Raw genomic sequence first — 22,930 nt, forward strand, 5'->3', positions numbered from 1 at the left:
AGCAATCTACAAATAGTGGGCCTACCGGAAAAAATAGAGGGGAAAGCGGCAAATACAACTGCATTCCTGGGGCAATGGATACACAATGAAATCGTCCCTAATGAACTCTTCCCCTATTTCACGATTATGCCGTCCCGGCCTCTGCCACCAGGCGCGAGATACCGTCCAGTGATTGCTAAGCTTCTCCACTTGAAGTACCGGGATCACGTTCTTGCCCAGGCGGGACTGAGAGGAGAGATAAAATTAGAGGACTGCCGCATAATGATCTTCCTGGATTTCACAAGTGTCACTCAGAAGCAAAGAGCATTGTTTACTGAGGCCACTAAAAAACTAAGAGACTTGGAAATTCAGTATGCTATGCTGTTCCCTGCCAATCTGCGGCTTAATAACAACAATACTACACTCTTCTTCACCACCCACCTCCCAACTGGTATGGGAATGGCTGACTCCAAATATCCCTGCCATGGTAGAGGAACCAAGGGGTAATCTAAGCCCACAAGGGGGACACAGGAGGAAACCACAACGGACTACAGCTGCGGTGGCACCATCGCATTCCTAGGCACTAATGGAGGTGCAAGAGGTGGTGGAGATGGCGGCGACCCTTCGCAGATAAAGTCCCAAAACATCCCACCCCATGGATAATTTGTTTGACCAAGATTTGATATCTGAAAGAGCCTCCGTTTCCTCCCAGGACTCAGCTGACCCACCAAAAAAGGTAACACCTGGCACATTGGATGAGATAATATAAACGTGACAAGATCTGGGGCAAACAGGTTGTTTAATCTATCCCCGAAGTCTAATGGAGAACTGTCTAATAGAGCAGGGAAAGCTCTTTGTCCATAAGAGACACCCTTGAAGTACTTGAACTGAGAGCCTGCTTTGTCCTCAATAATTGGAAAACTGGGACAGTAATGGGGCCCCATAGCAGCACTGTCTGCCCTGAGGCTGAACGAGATCAATCAACACTACGGCTGGGAACAACGGACCCTTCTGGTAAGACGGATGGCATGGGGCATGTTCGGCAGGGTCTGCTCTGGAGTTCCTCGCATGGACCCCCCTATCTGAACTGTTGTAAACATTATAAGAAAGTCTAGACAGAAATGGTTATGATACCGGTCCTGGGGAAGGGGAGTTGGGTTAATTGGTTAACTGTTTTGTTCACTATACGTTTTGACATTGGGGTTGCATCTGCTCAAGCATTACCGTGCATATGCACTGGGTACATTCCTGAACATACCTGAGGCTGGCCACAAAGAGAAAGGGACATATGCTTATTAGTCAAAAATAACACATGGTGTCCCCCCTAACTTATAATTTTCTGATGTGGAATGTCCAGGGATTGAACAGCATGGCTAAATGATGCAAAGTCTACTCCCAATTAAAGAGATGGGGTATACATATTGCAGTTATCCAGGAAACACACCTCACACATTCAGAAGCCAAAGCCATCACCAAGCGATGGCGTGGGCAGGTATATGCAAGCACATAGTCAGGATTCGCCAGAGGGATCCTATTGTGGATTTGACCGGGGGTCCCCTTTCAGAAAACGAACAAAAATGATAGGCCCAGAGGGCCACTACGTGTTGGTTTCTGGAAGGTTGGAGGGATGGGGGGGTCTGCGCACCTAACCACGATCAGGGATCCTTCTTGACATCACTGTCACACACAATAGGGCCTCAATTAACCCAGGCAAACTATTATAGGAGGGGACTTAAATTGTGCCTTAAACACAGAGATTGATAGATTGCACCCCCGCTGCCACGCTCCCCAATACACCGCTCGGCCAAAGCATTCACTGATTGGCAACAACTCTGGGACCCCATAGACACATGGAGACACCTCCATTCCATAGAACGGGACTACTCACTCTACTCGAGATTTTATGATCTCAGTGTCAGATTGGATTTTTTGTTAACATTCCCAGACGTCAAAAACAATACCTGTGTCACAGAATACCTCTGCTGCTTGATATCGGACCACAATCCATTACTGCTCTCAATAGCGTGCCATGGTGATGGCCCTCGAATACCAGACTGGCAGTTCAGGGTGGACACATTGAAAGATGTGGCCTTCCCACATTCGATTGGCGAGACCATCCAAACCTATTTTGTGGTCAATGAGGCCACCGTGACCTCTTGAGCGGTGGAGTGGAAGGCCTTTAAGACAGTGATGGGGTAAATGCATGGCCAGCGCAGTAGGGGTTAAGAGGACCCTTGAGAAAGAAATTGAGGAATACGAAGATAAACTACAAACACTAGAATGGGAAAGACCGGGGACCCCGGAACTGACCTTGTTAATTGTGGAGGTCAGGGAAAAGGTTGTAGTATCGGTAGAAAGACTGAGATGCTTTGACGCTAGAGCACACATTACTCGGATGCACGCAGACGGTGGCAGATCGGGCACTCTCTTAGCGTGGTTGACGAACCCCCCTCGATGGAGCTCACTAGTAATTGAGATTGAAGATGGAAAGGTTGCCCAGTTATTCCTGCAAGAGGAGACAAATGCCATATTTACTGAATACTATACCTCGTTATATGCCCCTCCTGCTGAGGACATATCTCTCTCACAATTATGTTGCCTGAAAGTACTTAAATTTCCACAGCTAACCAGAGCAGAGAGCCAGGCCTTGGGAGATGATATTTCCCCACTAGAAATTAGGGCGGCCATTAACGCAATGGCTAGGGGAGAGGTGCTGTTGAGCTCTCAGCATAATTTTACAGCACATATAAAGATTCACTAGCCCCCCGACTCGGTGCACTTTATTCGGAGGCACTGTAAATGGGAACTCTGCCCACCTCCACAAATGAAGCCATAGTCATTCCACTTCTAAAACCCGGGCGCCCTGCAGAAGATGTGTGTTCTTACCGCCCACTAAACATGATGAATATGGATTATAAAATATTAAGTAAGATCCTTACCACACGCCTTCTACCACATATGCCCAGGCTGATACATCCGGATCAGACCGGCTTTATACCTTGTCGTAATACTGCCATCAGTATTAGGCACTTCATATCTGTCCTCCAGCAACAGTCCCTAGAAGCGGAGTTGATATTGAGAAAGCCTTTGAAAGTCTTCGATGGGACTATCGATATCACATGATGGACAAGATGGGGTTGGGGCAGGGATTTATCAGGTGGACAAGATTGATATAGACAAACCCAAAGACCCGTGATTGGACAGGTCAAACGATAGCAGAGACTTACTCGGTGGGCAGGGGAACCAGACAGGGCTGTCCCCTATCACTCCTATTATTTGCCATTACAACAGAACCTCTGGCACATGCAGCGAGGATGGGTGATCACTACAGAGGGCTGAGCGTTGAGGGACGAACGCACAAGATCGCATTATATACGGATGATATGGTGCTCTTCCTCCACGATGCCGATCAAGAGTTGAAAGGTGCAATAGAGTTACTTAGAAAATGTGGGGACCTTTCTGGATTGCATATTAATTGGCAGAAACCCCACATCTTTCCTTTGATGAAGGGCACTCCTCCGGTAGAGTACATTCGGGGTCTCTCATGGGTGGCATCCACTTTTCGATATCTCGGAGTCCAAATATATCACGAGCCGGATGATCTACTACAGGGCAATGTGGGACGTGTGATTCAGAAACTAAGGGCCAGATGTAGGTAGCCTTTTGCGCCTCGCAAACGGTGAAAAACGCAGTTTGCGAGGCGCAAAAGGCCTCACGCGATGCAGAAACACATTTTGCGAGTCGGTACCGACTCGCAAAATGTGTTTCCGACTCGCAAATAGGAAGGGGTGTTCCCTTCCTATTTGCGATTCGCACCGCGATGTAGAGTTGATTTGTGACCGCAAAAGCGGTCGCAAATCAACTCGCAGTTACCATCCACTTGAAGTGGATGGTAACTCATTCGCAAATGGGAAGGGGTCCCCATGGGACCCCTTCCCCTTTGTGAATGCTCACAAAATTAATTTTTCAGAGCAGGCAGTGGTCCTATGGACCACTGCCTACTCTGAAAAAAACCAAAACAAAAAGGTTTCGGTATTTTTTCTATTTGCAGCTCGTTTTCCTTTAAGGAAAACGGGCTGCAAAGAGAAAAAAAAACTGCTTTATTTAAAAGCAGTCACGGACATGGTGGTCTGCTGTCTCCAGCAGGCCACCATCCCCGTGAGTGCCTAGACTCGCTATGGGGTCGCAAACTGCGACCCACCTCATAAATATTTATGAGGTGGGTCTTTGCGACCCCATAGCGAGTCGCAGAAGGTGTCTGAGACACCTTTCTGCATCGCGAATTGCGAGTTGCAATTTGCGAGTCGCTTTGATTCGCAAATTGCAAGTCGCAATTTGTGACTTACCTACATCCGGCCCTAAAATCGGATGCACTTCTTTGGAGGTCGCTGCCCTTATCAATGGCGGGGCGGTTTGCCCTTATCAAAATGGTGGCCCTGTCTTGACTAACCTACTTCTTTAACACCCTGTCAGTATATCTTCCTGGCTCCCTATTCCGGGAGATTAACTCAATACTGATCGAGTTAATTTGGGGACCAGGCTGACACAGAGTGGCTCTGGCTAAACTCCAGCACCCCACCGATGATGGAGGGCTGGCAGCGCCTGATGTGGAGCTTTATTACTTGGTGAGCCAGCTACAATGGCTTGCACAATGGACGCATGTGAAGACACTACATCAATGGGAGGGGCATCAAACGGAGCACATGATAATAGATTGTTTCGGCTCCTACTAAACCCTAGGGGGCGACACCGTGCAAGCCCGCTGGAGATGCAGCTTATGCGGAGCTTCTAGTTGCGCAGTTTACAGCGCACAAGGGCCACTTTGCCCTACGCATCTGAGATGCCCATCTCTGGACAGTCCGCACGCTCCGGAGGCCAGGCCCTTGCAGGTGTGTCAGGATTAACAGAGTATAATGTTAGAACACTGGGGGATCTTTACAGAGACGGGGAGCTACTCTGTTTTGACACACTGGTTGATGATTATGTACTTCCCACGTGACTGTTTTAACCACATAGATCACTGATAACCATAATACAGCGACACTGGAAAAAGGAGGCAGCAGAACCACCAATGCATGCGGTATATCAGACCATATGCACCATCACTGGTAGAGTAAAGGCCATTTCCACTATATAAAGGGTGTTAAGAAAGGAAACAATGCTCCCATTGGACACATTGAGACTAGCGTGGGAGGGGGAAATCAGTGCATCCATAGATGAGAATAAATGGGCTAGGATTACGTCACATGTATACACAGTCTCAAGAAATGCTTGTTTCAAATTGATTAATTTCTACGTGTTCCATAGGACATATCTCAAGCCAAAAAAATATCCGAGATGTTCAAAACAGTAAATGGTGGGTTTTCCGATGTACTGAGCAAGAGGCAGGATTACTACATATGCTATGGGCATGTCGGCAACTTAGAGACAATTGGGAGGGAGTGTTCCAAAACATCTCCAGTGTGACATACAGAAGACTTCCTGTTTCCCCTCTAGTAGCCCTGTTGGGAGACTTTCCCCACCCCAAACCCCACAAGATTACGACAAAATACATAGGCCTAGCATTGATTCTAGCGAAACGAGAAATTACCCTGCATTGGAAGGTCCAAAGGAGTCCACACCTGGGAAAATGGAGGGATACATTGGTGATGTGGGCGGAAACGAAGGGAAGGGCTTTACATCAGAGCCAGCAAGGGGCTGCTGCCCAACAGATACAGCCAAAACATAGGACAACTTGGTAGACTGTCTGAAAGAGCCGGATTCGAATTCCCTGGACTCATCCATTGCGTCTTTTAGGCATGTACAATAAGTGCACTGTTGATTATATACTCTAATGGTTGAATCACCCAAGGTTTTAAAGTTGGTCCATGTGCTTATGTCAAATAACAATAAAATATGTATAAAAAAAAAAGCGGAGTGGAGTCAGCATGTTTTGGGAACTTCATAACTTCTTCCTTTTCCATTCAGGCATTTAGACGCATCACAATATCAAAGGGTACCTCATGTCAATCAATCAATCAATCAGTTATTTGATATGGTCTCTAATCACCCGGTAGGGTCTCAAGGCGCTGTAGGGGGGTGCGACTGCTCAAAGAGCCAGGTCTTGAGACGTTTTCTGAAGGTCAGGAGGTCCTGTGTCAGACACAGGTTGACAAGGAGGGAGTTCCAGGTCTTGGCGGCAAGGTGGGAGAAGGATCTGCTGCCGGCTGTGGTACGGTGGATGCGGGGGACAGTGGTGAGGGCGAGGTTGGCAGAGCGGAGCTAGCGAGTCGGGGTGTGGGAGTTGAGACACTCGTTGAGGTAGGCAGGTCCAGCGTCATGGAGAGCCTTGTGAGCGTGGATCTGGAGTTTGAAGATGATCCTTTTGCCGACGGGGAGCCAGTGGAGGTCTTTGAGGTGGGCTGAGATGTGTTCGTGGCGAGGGAGGTTGAGGATGAGTCGTGCTGAGGCGTTCTGAATGCGCTGAAGTTTTCTCTGGAGCTTGGCTATTGTTCCCGCGTAGAGTGCATTGCCGTAGTCCAGTCTACTGCTGACGAGGGCGTGGGTGACCGTTCTTCTGGTTTTAATGGGGATCCATCTGAAGGTCTTGCGAAGCATGTGGAGGGTGTTAAAAAATGAGGATGAGATGGCGTTGACTTGCTGGGTCATAGTGAGCGATGAGCCCAGTATGAAGCCGAGGTTGCGTGCGTGGGTGTTGGGGTGGCTCCTAGAGTGGCAGGCCACCAGGAGTCGTCCCAAGCTGATTTGTTGGAGCCGAAGATGATGATCTCGGTCTTATCCGAGTTCAGTTTGAGGCTGCTTGCCTCCATCCAGTTGGCGATGGCGTGAAGTCCGGTGTGGAGATTGGTCTTGGCGGTTGAGGGGTCCTTCTTGAGTGAGAGGATCAGCTGTGTGTCATCCGCATAGGAGACAATGTTGAGGCCGTGGGATTGGATGATGTTGGCGAGCGATGCCATGTAGACATTGAAAAGGGTGGGGCTGAGAGAGGATCCCTGGGGACCTCTGCAGATTGTCTTGGTGGCTTTTGACAGGAACCGGGGAGGCGAACTCTCTGGGTTCTCCCAGAGAGGAAGGATGTGAGCCAGTCCAGGGCCTTGTGCGGATTCCAGCGTCGTGGAGGCGTGTGCGAAATGTGTGGTGACAGACGGTGTTGAAGACTGCAGAAAGGTCAAGGAGGATGAGGGCACCAGTTCCACCTTTGTCCAGCTTGCTCCTGATGTCGTCAGTAGCAGCGATGAGAGCGGTCTCGGTGCTGTGGTTCTTGTGGAAGCCAGATTGGGAGATGTTGAGTAGGCTGTTGTCCTCCAGGAAGCGAGATAGTTGGCTGTTGACTATCTTCTCAATGACCTTTGCTGGGAAGGGGAGTAGGGAGATGGGTTGGTAGTTCTTGAGGTCTTCCTGGTCGGCCTTGGGTTTTTGGAGCAGGGCGTTGACTTCGGCATGTTTCCAGTTCTCCGGGAAGATGGCGGTCTTGAAGGAGCTGTTGATGATGGTATGGAGCTGGGAGCAATGATTTGGCTGGCTTTATTGAAGACGTGGTGAGGGCAGGGGTCGGCAGGAGAGCCAGAGTGGATTGTGCTCATGATCTTGGTGGTTTCCTCATCGTTGGTGTGGGTCCAGGCACTCAGGATGTTAGTGTGGATGGGTGCGCTAGGGTCGGCGTTGGCAGTGGTGGTCGTGGGGGTCAGTGGTGTGAAACTGCCATGGATGTCTGTGATCTTGCGGTGAAAAAAGGTGGCAAGGGAGTCGCAGAGGTCTTGCGAGTGTGGGGGGTCGGCTGAGCAGGACTTGGGGTTGGTGAGTTCCTTGATGATACTGAAGAGCTCCTTGCTGTTGTGTGCGTTGTTGTCAATTCGTTCTTTGTAGAATGATCTTTTGGTGGTCCTGATGAGCTGGTAATGTCTGTGGATGGCAGTCTTGAGGGCGGCGTGAGTGCTCTCTGTTTGTTCTTGGCGCCAGATCTTCTCAGCTTTCCAGCATTCCCGCTTGGAGGACTGAAGGTCAGCGGTGAACCAGGGAGCTTTCTTGCTAGTGCGGTTGTTGGAAGTTTTCCTAAGTGGAGCGAGGGTGTTGGCGCAGTCGTCGAGCCATTGTTTGAGGTTGAGGGCAGCGGTGTGGGGGTCACTGGTGTTGGGTGGTGGGCATGGGCGAGGGTGGAGATCAGTTGGTCCTTGGAGATCTTGTTCGATTTGCGGTGAGGGGTTCGTTGCTGGTGGTGGTGAGCAGTGGGTTTCTGGAAGGAGAAATGGACACAGCGGTGGTCGGTCCAGTGGAGTTCAGTGGTGTGGGTGAAGGTGATGTGGCTGCTGGTGGAGAAGATGGCGTTGAGTGTGTGGCTGGCTGAGTGGGTGGGCGTTGTGACGAGTTGCTTGAGACCGAGGTAGGCGAGGTTGTCGAGCAGGGCTGAGGAGTTGCTGTCGCCGGTGTTCTCCAGGTGAAAATTCAGGTCGCCGAGGAGCATGTAGTCCGTGGAGGCGAGGACGTGGGTGCTGATTGTGTTGGCGATGGCATCGCAGAATTGTGGGTGGGGGCCCGGGGGTCTGTAGAAAAGGGTACCTCTCAGGGTGGTGTTGGCGTTGACGTGGATCTGGAAGTGCAGGTGTTCTGTGGCATCTAGGGTGTCGTGGGTGTTGGTTGAGATCCTGATGGTGCTCCTGTGGATGATGGCGATTCCTCCTCCTGGTTTGTTGGTGCAGTCTCTTCTGATGATTTTGTAGCCCTCAGGGATGGCTATGGCGATGTCGGGTTTCGAGGAGGGGTTTATCCAGGTTTCGGTGAGGAAGGCGACGTCTGGGGAAGTTGATGTGAGCAGGTCCCAGAGTTCAATGGCATGCTTGTGGACAGAGCGGGTGTTGAGGAGGATGCAGCTTAGGTGGTTGTTATGGGTGGCATTGTTGTGGTGCTTGTTGGCTTGAGCACAGGTAAAGTTGCACGTCCGGCACGAGAAGGGTCCATGGGTGTGTCTAGGGGAGGTCTGGACGCAGGCGGTGGGGCGGCCAGTATTGAGCACGTGGAGTTCTTTGGCATTGTAGTGGTGTATGGTGGCATGGGGGGCGCGTGGCACAAGGGTTAGGCGTGGTCCAGGCGCGGACGGGTGCAGACGGGCTTTCCTCTGGCACGCCCGCTGCACGCAGTCGCTGCGTGGCCGTGCAGCGCCCGCCATGAAGAAGGGGAGGTGGGAGAGAGTAGCCGCTAGGAGGAGGGTAGCAGTGGGGAAATCGGGGCGCGAGGGGGCGGGGCTCGTGGTAGAGCTACTGCATGGCTTCAGACTAGTTATATCGATGGGTCTTACGTTCATTGTTTTTGGGTACACCCTGGATTCTAATACTATTGTATCTTGATCTGTTTTCCTGATATTCTCGATCAAATTTAAGTTCCCTGTATTGCTCTTTGTTAGAAATGGGGTCTCTAGTTACCAGTGGTTTGCACCCTGTCCAAGAAGTGAAAACATCACAAACGTACTCTACACCACTTTAGAAAAATTGCCAATAGTTAAACAAGACCAAAACAACAATTAGAAATAGACACGTAGAGATATCACTTTTTAAGGTTTAAAAGAGTCTTAATCCTGAAGAATCAATGGTTATATCCTTATAACACACAGTACCTTTGATGCATCAAAAACAAAGCCGATGCAGTACACAATGGAGGTGATGTGTCGGAAAAGCAAGCCATGCGTTGATTCTTTTCCTCGCAAGAAAGGCGATGCATGGAATCCCTACTGTGGTGCAGGTTGATTAAGAAAACGACACCCTGGGGTGATGCTTGGAAAATCCTGAAGCACAACAAAGATGAATCCATGCTGAAGCAGGAGATACATTGAATCTGCAGCCGCAAGACAGGTAGTGCGTCAATTTTGAGGCCGCTGTACAGGCGCTGCAAAGCTATTGTACTGCAATGGCTCAGTGCGTGGATCTTTCTTCAGGTCACCGGCTTCCACTTCTAAGGGCTCAGGGATTAGATTGGCACCACTTGGCACGTCAGGACTCTCAGCAGAAGAGCCCAAGCATTGGCAGATGAGGTCTTTGATGTCCCTGAGAATTCCTAACAGACTTCTCAGCTCAGTTCAAGCCCTTGGAGAACCGTGAAAAGCAGGATGTAGAAAGCAGAGTCCAGTCCTTTCCAGGGGGCTGGAGACTGTTTTGTGTAAGGACAGGCCCAGTCCCATTCAGGTGCAAGTGTCAGCTCCACCCTACACTCTAGCCCGGGAAAACCCATCCGGATATGCAGGGCATGCCTCAGCTCCCTTTGTGCGACTGTCTAGAGTGAATTCACAAATAGTCCAATTGTCACCCTGACTCAGACATGTATTCCACAGCTAGGCAGAGGCACAGAATGGTTAAGCAAGGAAAATGCCCATTTTCTAAAAGTGACATTTTCAAACTTAAAATTTAAAAACCACCTTCATCAAAATATGCATTTTTAATTTTGAGTTCAGAGACCCCAAACTCCACATCACTATCATCCCCCAATGGGAAATTACACTGAAAAGATATTTCAAGGCAATCCCCTTGTTAACCTATGGGAGAGATAGGCCACACAGTAGTCAACAATTAATTTAGCAGTATTTCAATCAGTGCTGCAGGCCCACTAGTAGCATTTGATTTACACGCCCTGGGCACCTCTGGTGATGCACTTAACTGGGACTTACTAGTAAATCGTATAAGCCAATCATTGATAAATCAACTACCAATCCAATTTAGACAGAGAGCACTTGCACTTTAGCACTGGTCAGCACTGGTAAAGTGCCCAGAGTTCTAAGTGCCCGTGTGTGCAGCCCAAACTTCCAATTCCTGGCTACCTCCCTTTTAGCAAGGATGAAGGCCAGATCCTGAAATTTGTTGGTTATCTTAGTCTTTGCCATGTGTGTGAACTAACTCAAGAGGCAGGGGGACAGGGTGCATGGAATCTCCTTCTCCATAACCTCTGCCAATAGCAGGTCTAATCCGGACAGCTCCAGAACATATGGAGAAATTCACCCCTCCCTCTCCACAACAGGGGCATTTTGCATCAGTCTGCACGTAATATCTGTTAATCCTCCCTGGTGTGAGATACGCTCTGTGCAACACATAAAAGTTAATAAGTTTAAGTCTATCAATCCTGTGACCTTGGGGGCACATTCAAGAATAGTTTCCCAATCCCAGTCAGAAATGTCAATGCCCAGGTCCTCCTCCCATCGGGCCCTCAGGGCAGTCAAGGGGAGTAACATGTCTCCTAGCAGCCTTCTGCATAAGCAGGTGGCTGCTTTGAGGATTCCAAAGGAGATAACTATATATTTACAGCCTGTCATCTGTAGTGGCTCCGCCATGCCAGCTCTCCAAAGCGCACAAATTGTGGTTGTTAAAATTGTAGTTATAACTGCTCGATGCAGGAGAAAGGGACCCAGAGGTAGATCATGCCTCAGACAGAATTCTTCAAATGGGAGGAACTCATCTTTCTCAAAGAGGCCTCCGATTGTTGGCGCCCCTGCTGCAAACCACTCTTATAGTCCACGCCAGTTGCTGCTATGCAGGAGTATCATTAAGAATTTCACCGGGAAGTCAGGGGTATATGGTATTCGCGTCCACGTCCTCTGCAGACACGTAGTCCAACAAAGGCCTTGAAGCTAGAGGCTGGAGTATTCTAGAAAGTGTGCGAAAGTCCGGTATTAGTTGAAATTCCTCTATCCCTCTCGCTATGGTATGAAAATTGAGTAGTATTAAAAGCTGTAAATACATTGTAGTGAGTGTCTTAAGGAAATGTTTAAAACACCACTACAAATAGATTTGGTGGGGAGTATGGATGCCAATTTTAATTTGCGTATTATTGGTTTCAGAAACCAATCGAAATGATATAATTAATATGAATTTATGTTAATTTTGGAATCGACTCGGATGTGGATGACTACACACATGGGAATAATTTTGATGACCATTAAACATATAGCAGCGATGGACAATATATGATATAGTATAATGGTTATCTGTGCACGTCAGATACACAGAGGGATTGGGTTAGCAATAAAGCATCTGACAACATGGATATCTCTCCTTTCTCTACATATGTAGATTGTTATGTGATCCTAAGTGGAGCTATGAGTTTTTATGTAATTTTATGGAAGAGGTTTTCTTATATATAAATGTGATGAGTTATATGAGTATGTGTTGTGGGGGGGTCTGTCCTTCGGCTTTTCACTTTTTGTTATTGGATTGTCCATTGTTGTTTGCTTTATGTAAAAATATTTTTTGTTTATATTTGTGAGTTCATTAGAATTGTTGTGTTTGCCCTATTAAGGAATCCATTCATTGGTTTTATTTATACGTTTCTTTACAACTCTGAGAAAGTTCACATGTGATGAACAAAACACGTTGTTTGTTTTATGTAAAAATATTTTTTGTTTATATTTGTGAGTTCATTAGAATTGTTGTGTTTGCCCTATTAAGGAATCCATTCATTGGTTTTATTTATACGTTTCTTTACAACTCTGAGAAAGTTCACATGTGATGAACAAAACACGTTGGCTGGCTTCTTTTTAAATCTTTAAGTAACTAAGGATCGACCTGGAGCATAATGATTTTGGAAGTAACGTAACTCTTTTCGGTACACCATCAATTGTACTGATCAAACATTGGACTCTGAGGTCTCACCTTGGGAGAGGTAGGTGCTTTGGTCGGGTGCAAGATCTAAATACTTCAAAGACTTGGCTTGGTGCACATCCACACAGATGCGCACTGCACACCAACTGTCCTTTTTGGCACTGCATTGATGGTGTACACCCATGGTGTGAGACTGATAGCGCACTCAATAATGTCATGTTCCTCAAAGCTTCTAGCTCCTACTTGACTGCTTCCTGTAGGTGAAATGCTATCCTGCGGTGTGGCTGTGCAACAGCCCTGACATCTTCATTAATGTTACACCTTCATCGTTTAGAGCCTTCCTAGACCCCGAAACAATGACAAGAACTGACTCACAATTTCTAGTTGGGTATTTAGGTTGTAATTGATGGATTTCAGCTCCATGTCAACAGCAGTTGTAAAGCTAATTAGGCATGCACTGGATGGAGTACCTTGAGGAACGTGAATTGGGGCCTGCATAGATGTCTTCTTGTGCCACAGGGTAGCTATGAATGATCCTTGACTGTGCAAAGGTTTGGAAGCAGCCCATGTGTACACCTTCATATTTGGCGCTTTGAGTCATGGTAAAGGTGACAGACTGTGAAATTGTTGCACTGCCATGATGTTGATCAATGCACCACTGTTGATTACAAAAGATACAGGGCAGTCGTTCACTTTCAGTTTGATTTTGGGGCAACGTCCATACTAGTTCTTTTGCTTTCTCAGCTAACTTGTTTCTGACCTTCTTTGCAAGCGGCAAGCACCAATTGTGCATTTTGAACCCTTTTGGCCATGATCTTCGAGAATTCACCCTCTTCACTGTCACTCGATAGTGATGTCAAGGAACTCTGGCTTTGATAACAATGGGCTCTATGCTCGAGTTGCCTCACTCGAGCTGAGATACAGAACTTAGAGGATGCTACTTGCTACTTTGCACATACCAGCCTCTCCAGCAGGTCTCACCCGGGGATTGCGTGATGCTTCATTTGTGACCGTTGTCTTACTGGTGAGTATATATATATTTCTCCTGCCTAGTTGTCGCTGCCTTCTAGCGTTATACGTGGTTGTCACTGCCTTTTATGTTGTACCTGGTTGTTACTGCCTCTAGCGTTTTCTTTGTATGATCAATGGCTCGATGTTGTGGTGCAGCACTGTCTTGTTTTCTCTGCCTGTCCAACATGTCTTGGCAGGCTTTTCCAACTGTGCTTTTACTTGATGGGCCTTCAACTTCTCCATGAGGCCTCATTCGGGCTGGAGGGGAGTGTGAACTCTACATACCCCAACTGCAGGTTTCTTCATTTCGGCATGGGCACGCATGGCACGCACAAGTAGTTTGCTATTTCTTGCAAACACTCAGGTAGGGCAGTCTTCAGCACGGCGGTCCCTCAGCAGTCTTGTGAAAAGACCGCTGAGGTTGAAATGACACCCATAATATCCTTTATAAGTCCGCCCCTAAGTACAGGGTCCTAACACTTTCAGTTCTAAGACACTTCACAAAGTATAGGTTCTTTCTGCTCTGTGGCTCAGATGCTGCTGGATTTATTGTAAATACACATTTTACAGGGTCTCAGCACTACAACTTTGGACCAGGCACTCATTCACATCAGCAGTGTAATTTGTCACACCCTTATACTGCTTAGCCTCAGCATACATTTAAGTGGTGTTCCACTGAGTGGCCTCTCACTCCAGCAGTTAGTCAAAGGATGCTGCTGTCATTAGCCTGCTTACTCCTACTTTGTACCCCTAGTTGTCTGTCCAGCTCTACCAGTGTCACTGTGATACTTGGGAGACCACATGGTGATTGGCAATGGTGAGAGGAAGGCATTTTTTAATGCAGTAGATGGGCTCTTCCACAGATGCAGGCTATGCTGCGGAGTTTGTAGGGTGCTGACTCAGAAGCTACAGCTAGGAGGAATGGGGGAGACTGGCACTCACAACAAAGTGGTGGCTGGGCTGCAGGAGATCTGATGTGCAGTGGATAATCCATTCACAAGAGGAAGTCTCCAGCAAACCATAAATTGGTAGAAACTTCAAGCGGCTGACGCCCAATGTAGAAAATAAAAATGCTCAAAAGCAGTCATCTTTACTTTCCATGTTTGCTAACAGACGCTAACTTTGTTGAGACTCTGGATGGTATCATTTGACCTGTCAAATTTTGTTATGACCCCTTTTCAACAGTGCCTTCCCTCTTCATGGATTCTGTCAGTTACCAGCAAACTGTAACCATATGCAGGCGTTTTACACATAGTGCTCAGGGGGCACAACTGGCATGTGCACCCATATTTTGTGCTGCTGGGGCCCTATGGTATTACTAAAGTGATTGCTGGTGCGCATCTAGAGCCAGTGCTATTCTGAAAAGGGGAGGGGCGAGGTCTCCTGCAAATTAGGGAATCACATTTGCACCTATGCTGTATTAACAACGACAATACAGAAGAAAACTAGGCCGCAGGAGGTGCATGACGCCACAAAAAGGTGGAGCACTGTCAGTGTGTCCCCTGAAGGCAACCATCTTGAGGAGTGAAAGGGGGTCCTATGAACCTCAGAAACATCTACTTGCAGTCACTCACTGCACCTGCCTGCAGGAAGATCTCTAATCCCTCTTTAAACTGCAGGCGGGTAGTCTCCTGACCAGAGAAACAAAGACAGGAAACAGGCCCAGGTTACCCTTTATTCTGCTTTGTTAATATATGAAGTATAAACAGTGCACACATCATTGTTCTGCCACGTTTACCGGCTATAAAAATTGGCAACAGTAAAATCTACATTTTAGATAAGAAATGAAAAAACTGTTTGCATATTTGGAATGAGTAATTTATAAATTGTGCTGCAATAATTATGGAAACACTGAATAAATATAAATATAAAAACTGAAAACCAGATTCCCTAAATATGTGTCAAAGGTTAGGTAAGAACTTCTAAAGCTGGTGTACCCCTTCTTCTATTTACAGCACAGTCGGGCTGGTGGCAAGATATTAGATTTCAATTCATTGCTAAATTACCAGTAAACGATTAACATGATGGCATTCTGGTGGTTATAGGTTGCCTACAGTGTGCCTTTTTTATCTTGAAGAGTGTACCATCAGTACAACAAGCAGCAACAATGTTATTGCAGAACTTTTTCATATTCATGGTCTACACTGTGTGGTAACCTGATATTGAGGTGTTCATTTTACCTTTCACCTTTGACATTGTTTATCTTCTAAAAATGATCCTGTGAAAAATAGTAAGAGACAACAACTAAACAACACCATTGAACAGTATTTTCTCATGTTTTAATTTCATAACATTAGTCTGGCTGATTTTTGAAGACCGCAAAATTATATTACTATATTCAGCCACATTTTCTCCTCAGATTTATTATTATTTTGGTATCTTCTGGGACACATTTGCATAGCTTCGTTATATCTCCATATCTTCTACATAGGCTTTTGCTGTCAGGAAACATTTTTTCAGATTTACATGCTAATCATTCAGCTCTTCAAACTAATGCAGAGGTATCCAGAATAGAACCAAAGAAATGCTCTTGGACACTGTTACTCTGCCATCATGTTTTATCTTCCCAAATCTAGTGAGTTGCGAGTGCTGACATTTATTCCTTTTGATTTGCTGATCATTTCTACATGGCGGCTTCCTCCTTTACACGTATAATTGCTGACAGAAGACAACAAAAGGAAGAGCTTTTCAAACCGTGCACTTCCACTCTCATGAAAGGGAAGAACAATATCTCTGATGACTCTCCTAGTAAGTCAGAGATGACAAAAGGGGAGAAGCTGCTGTTGGACTCCTTTTACAGCCTGTATTTTGATCTCAGAAAGAAGACTGGCAAATGGAGGCCACTGTGAGAGCAATGGGTGAGAAGGTAGAAAGTTATTCAAAACATACAATGGGGTTAGAGACGGAAGCAGCAGTCTCAACTGCTCAGATTTGTTGCCGGAATGCCAAGAAAAGTTGGTTAATTAGGCTTTTGATGGAATGTTGACTGTGCACTATAAAGCATGATATTACTGGATTCTAAGGCCCTCATTACGAATCTGGCGGTCTCATGACCGCCAGACTTTCAGTGGCCGTCCCACCGTAAACAGACTGCCGGTGAAGTCTGTCACATTATGAGTGTGGCGGGTTGGTCTCTGCCAACCCGCCACATCCCCACTCATACCACCAGGGCGGTTGGACCTGCCGGGCCGGAGATTAGCATCTCGGACCTGGTGGTCCAATGAAGACCGCCAGCGGTATTAGGAGTTGACTTTCCACTAGGGGTTCTGTGGCGGTAGCACCACCACAAAAACCCTGGCGGAAAGGTTACCAGTGACAGGAAATTTCTTTCCTGTCACTGGCAGACGACTCCCCCACCCCCCCAGCAAGCCCAAACCCTCCCACCCCCTCCATTCCAGAACTCCCACCCCCTTCTAGTACAGTGCACACCACCCCCTCCTAGTACGGCACCCCCCACCCTCCCTTCAAGTACACCACCCCCACCCCTCCATACATGCACACAGACACCCACACGCACCCCGCATACACTCATTCACCAACACTGACATACATGCACTCACTCACATGCATTCACTTCAACATTTATACACGCACTCACACACATGCATACATCCACGCATTCACTTCAACATTCATACACGCATTCAAACACACATACACACACCCATACACACATGCATACACACTTACATGCACAAATGCAGACAACACCACCTCACACACAACACCCTCCCACCCCTTCCCCTGTCGGATGCCCGACTTGCCTTGTCCAGAGAGGAGGTCGTCCAGCAGGGAACGGGCGCTTCCACCACCGGCAGTGCCCTGCCATCAGGACACCGCCAGGCCATATTACAGGTCGTAATACAGCTGGTGGAGTCCTTTTGGCGGGGTGGGGCCGGTGGTGGAACCACCCATGCGCCTCTGACCACCAGCATGACTACTGCAGGATTTCCACCCAAAATCCTGCAGTACTCATAATATGGTGGGCGGAAGACCGCCAGCACTGGCAGTCTTCTGGCACCCGCAGCTTTGGCGGTCTTTGTAAAAGACAGCCAAAGACGTAATGAGGACCTAAATTGGGAGCACTTGAGAATCAGAAGAGTATGCTTTTCTAGCTGTGCTAGGCTCCTCCGCATAATTGCTGGGGAACCGCTGGCTGAAGTGATGTCAATTGTGATAAATGGCCTTTTAGATGCTCCACAAGATCTGGAACTTTAAGTGGTAGGAGGGATAATGAGAGACACTAACAGTGACTGCCAAGTCTTCTGAACACCTTGAAAGAGTGCTATGGTCTGTAATATGGAGAAAAACACTGTTACTGGAAGGTAGTAGACTCCTCCTTTTTCTAGACTCATGTTAGAAGGAAAGCACTGATAAACATTAAGGTGGATTTAGTTGCTTAAGGGTTTGAGGCCTCCCCGTTAGACTGAAAGTGACCCAACAGGACAAAAATATGTTTTTCCTGGGTCGACGTAATCAGTGCCTTTTAGCAAAGGCTAAGAGGGATGGAGAGTGATGTAATTGAGGCACGTGTTATTCTAAAGTTAGAGCGGGGCTTATACTGGAGGTTCTGACATGGATCTACCCTTGGGGAAGATACACCAGGAGTAAGGAAGCTGTTTCTTCTTCGGTTTGAAGTTGTTTCTTGTTTGTTCCACCCAGTCTCCTACAAAATAGTAATGTGGCCATAATGATAGGCATCTGTTGTTCTGGGGTCATGACTTCCTAGGTTGCCGCATACATGCCCTGATGCTCTGCTTGAAGCTTTAAAAAATGTGGCAAAGCTGTATATAGTTTATCACTGGTTAACAACCAGCATTTGTATAGCCAATAGGTCTGTCACTGGCTACCAGTATTTTGGCTTTGTCAAAACTTTTTTTGTAAAACTTTATTGTAGGGCTAGGAGCTGCTCAGCGTTTGCCAATATAAAAACATTGATAACGTAAAAATATTTTTTTGTATGCAACAAGCACTCATGGCCATATTAGTCCCTCACAGAGAACTACTTTGAGGGCAAATGTGTTCCTTGGGAAAGAGCAGAACGCAGAATGAACTCATGAGAGCAGAATCAAAGCCCCATGGTGTATGCTATAGTGGATGGAAGAAAAATATGAATGACACATTAACAGACTAATGGATGAAGAAGGTTGGATAAAATTCACTATTGCATATTATCATCCAATTTTAGTAAAATCAAAAGGGCTTGGCTAATACCAGACCGAAAAACAGTGACTAAAAGCAATGTATTTATTATTTATTTATTTATTTATTTTTCAGTCAATAGATCAATGAATGTAGAGGGCTCTTAGAAAGCCCCGAAAGTAAGGATATGATACATATAATTTTTGTCACACCAAAAGGTGTTCCCTAACATCAGACCTAAAAAAAAAGTGAAAGTGATTATTGAATTTCTCTCGGGTGGAGGGTTGTGTTAGCTATGCATTATTTACCACTATGATTGACTGGATTAAATTAATACTTCTGTGGGGTAAGGCAAGACAGATGGGCTCTTATGAGACAATCATCAGGAAATGGTTGTATCTACCCAATCTGAGTCATATTTTGAATTTGTTACAATATATTACCTATTTCTATTTGACCCCTCCTTCAATAAGATGTAAACTACCAAGACTTTCAACGGAAGGTTTCATGCTGTCAACTCTTTTGCTGGAATTACAGGATGAATTATAAATGGTCTCTAAAATGATTGGTTTGCCCATAAGAAAGCAGGCTTACTAACTGCTTAGGTAGCAGTGGGTGCTTCACAATTCATTGACTTGGAAATATGGTTCTGGCTGCTGTTTGACCTCTCACAGGTTTACAGGGAGGGCACTTTCTCTTGTTTTCTTTCTTAGCTTAGTTGCTTATTTTAATATGAAAGACAATGTAGCACAATACTCAAATGTAGCACAATTCTCATGAAACTAGGACTTTCCTTTCACTGATTAATTAGGAAACGTTTTAATATAGACAGAAAGTAGATGGTTGGAACATGGTGTGTTCCAAAAATGTTACTCTTTAGTACTCTTTATTGAAAGGAAACAATTAAATGGGAGACTACATTAGCATGGAAATTTCAGTCTAAAATGATAAATGGAACAATAGATATTTGGCCATTTCATGGTAAAAGACGTATGCACAACATACACACCCATATATTACTAAGAGGAGTTATATGTATCACTGAATTGGTTTAGGTGTACTATGTGGGAATCTAAAAGATCTCTACAGAACTATTGTTGTGGACTGAGAATGTAGACTAAAGGTCTAGACAGAACTAGCGTGAGTTGAAAAGTGGGCTTGGAGCTAGGCAGAACTACTGTTGAATCTGGGAATGCAGACTAAAGATCGAGACAGAACTTCCCTTGTAGACTCGGAATGTATCTAGACAGAATCACTATTGTGGATTGAAAATGTAGACTAAAGATCTAGTCAGACATAAAGTTCTAAAATGGAAATGTATACTAAGGTTTAGATAGAACAACTGTGCTGGATTGAGCATATGTACCCTCACTATAATTCTGGCGATCTTGAGACCGCCAGAGTCACGGTGGCAATCGGACCGCTGCAGTCGTGGCTGTAGAACCACCACATTACGACTGTGACGGACCCGCCATGGTCAGACAGCCGATACTATAAAGTTGCCGGCAGCCTGGCGGTCCCGGCGATTGTAATCCGCCAGGGCAGCGATTACAAGTCCCTATACCGTCAGCCTTTTCATGGCGGTTACACCGCAATGGAAAGGCTGGTGGAATGGGGGCATCGGAGGCCCCCTGGGGGCCCCTGCACTGCCCAGGCACTTGGCATGGGCAGTGCAGGGGCTGCATGCACAGCCCTGTCGTGCATTCCACTGCCCGAATTACAGGCAGTGGAATGCACAACGGGTGCTGCTGCACCCTCCGCACAGCTACATTGCCGCTGGCGCAATTACGAGCCGGCTCCAATGTTAAGCCCTGTTCACCGCAGGGTCGGTTGGCGGAAACGCTGTTTTCACCCACTGGCCCTGCATGAACTCCATATATGGACGGCACAGGCGGTCTCTCAGGTGTGTGACGGCCATGGTCTAGCTGGAATATACAGCTACAGCATCAAGCCAGGTTAGGATAGATCTGTATAGGGACTGGAGTTAATAATGTGCACACATCTGGGTCTTATCTTTCGGTAAGGTTACATTTCTAGTTCTGACTAATGAGCCTGACAAACATGGTGAAAAAGCAGAAATGTGTTGGCTCCCTCACTATATGAGAGACAAGTTGTGTTTGATCTTAGGTCTTGCCCAAGACAGTTTTAAATGCTGAAACAGACCCATTATCTCTCAATAGTCTTAGGGTTGGCTTTAGAGCTTCCTCCAGCTCCAACTCAATCGCTTTCCTATCTACCTCAGTTCTCTGCTTGTGATTCAATGGCTTTCCATCCTATTCTTATGTTTGCGACCTCAGGAACATTTTGATCTCTGTATTTTAATTGGATGAGTTGCAGATGTTAACTGCTTATGTCAAGACCTTGAATTGCAGTGTATATAGAAATATGATCTCTGCCTTTCTCTCTTTGCTTTCTCCATGCTTCCCAATTGTTTGCCACCCCACTGCTCTGTTCATTTACATGTTTGACTGTGTCTACCAGTGCCTGCTTGTGCCCCTTCATTGCATCCTTTCAACTATCTCCTTCTCTCTCTTTTTTTGCTGACCCTGCTCCATCCTGTTGTCCTGTTCCAACTCTCTATTTAACTATGTGCACCTCAAACCTCTGCTTCTCTGCAGTAGGATGTCATACACCTGTAATAAGGGAGACAGGATATCTGTCACGTTTCGGGCCTAAATCTGTTCAAGAAACAGAAAAAGGATACAAATGGTTTCTCCTAATTCCAATTAGGATCACACCTGAGGAATGCCATCCTGTATTATCACCAACGCTGGTTTCAAGAAAATTCTTAAGAGACATTTACATTGAACTGATTCATCTTTCATAAGAAAACACCACATCAGACCCAGTCCTAAAGCATCTTTTTGAGAACGTTGCATTATACAACAAGCTAATAAAATATAATAGAAATCAATTTTTTCAAGTCCTTCAGGACTTCTTCAGAAACAGGCTTTCCGTGCAGAATTTGTGCTGAACTGAAAACCTTTAGGCTCAAATTTACAAAGTTGTCTTGCTACACATAAGGCATACAAATATAGAGCCCTGTGCTGCATGTATGGCAAACAGCACAGAGTCATATATACAAAGACTGGCCGACTGCTGGTGTCATCATCATCAATTCTGGCCCACAAACAGGCTGCTTTGCACAACATATAGCCTTGCACCTGGGCCATAACCCTCTAGTACAAATTCCTATCTGCAGACAACCGAAAAATTGGGTAACTCATTTATGTCTTCTATGCGCTGGATCACAAATAAAATCAATTAGTTTCTGGGAGAAAACAACACATCCTCCCTTGTTTGCATCAACTTCCAGTGGATTTCAACTTTTTACACAAAGTCTGGTCAGATTACCTTCTATGGCTGTCTGCACTGAGCCACCGCGAGACACGAACCCTTTATGTAAAGAGGCACAGAGAGGATTCAACACTGTGAAAAAGGCATCTTTCGAGCACCGAACCTATTTTGCATTGGTAAACAACTTCTTCTGCTGCTTTGGGTGACACTAGACCTGTGAAAAGCGTTAGTAACTTTGGGCCTTAGATTTTCTGATTCCATCCACAAGCCAGAATTCTCACCACGGATCATAGCTAAGGATTTAAAGCCGGTGAGGAACACACTGTCCTTCTGTTCCAATCCCTGACCGAAAATCACCTTTCACCAATTCAGTAGCAAATCCCATTTGTTCCACATCATTCCTCTGGTACCTTTATTGTTGAACATCGTTTACATTTCAAAGTTATCACCACCTAAATCCATATTAATCTTTTTATAAGAAATTAAAACGTATAAAGATTTCAAAACAACCTGCGAAATTGACCAACATTTGGGGATCTGCTGAGACTGACATAAAAAATTGCATAGTTGAAGAGAGAAGGAAAATGACTCTTCCAAACAGGCGATCCTGGCCCAATGCCCATTGTGAAATTTGTAGCTTTCTCTTTTTTTAATTTTGAGTTACCGAGTTGGAAAAGGTTTTAATAAAACAAAATTTCAACAAAAGCGGAACAATGTCTCTTATTTTAAGGAGAAATGCCTGATTTAAAATGAGTGAGGGGAGATGAATATCGTCAGCCTAATGACTGAGCTTCCTCTGAAGTTGACAACAGTGTTGACGGTGACCATTTCCAGATCCAGCGTGATGTCGCGAGGCCCTTTGATGGGACGAGTCATCACCAGGGTGGCACTTATGGGGCCTGTTTGCTGTGGGGAAAACAACAGAG

General features: G+C 46.2%; 1 protein-coding gene across 2 annotated transcripts in view; it reads right to left on the reverse strand.

Moving 5' to 3' along the window:
- Positions 1-19,576: 19,576 nt before the first annotated feature.
- The window catches only part of FBLN5 (fibulin 5), a 250,350-nt gene continuing 246,996 nt past the window's right edge, over positions 19,577-22,930 (reverse strand). For both annotated transcript variants that reach the window (XM_069208195.1, XM_069208194.1), the window contains exon 11: positions 19,577-22,910. In XM_069208195.1, coding sequence (XP_069064296.1) covers positions 22,749-22,910 — 162 coding nt within the window. In that variant the 3' untranslated portion in view covers positions 19,577-22,748. The remainder of the gene's footprint in view (positions 22,911-22,930) is intronic.

This window comes from Pleurodeles waltl, chromosome 9 (assembly GCF_031143425.1).
Source record: "Pleurodeles waltl isolate 20211129_DDA chromosome 9, aPleWal1.hap1.20221129, whole genome shotgun sequence".
NCBI lineage: Eukaryota > Metazoa > Chordata > Amphibia > Caudata > Salamandridae > Pleurodeles > Pleurodeles waltl.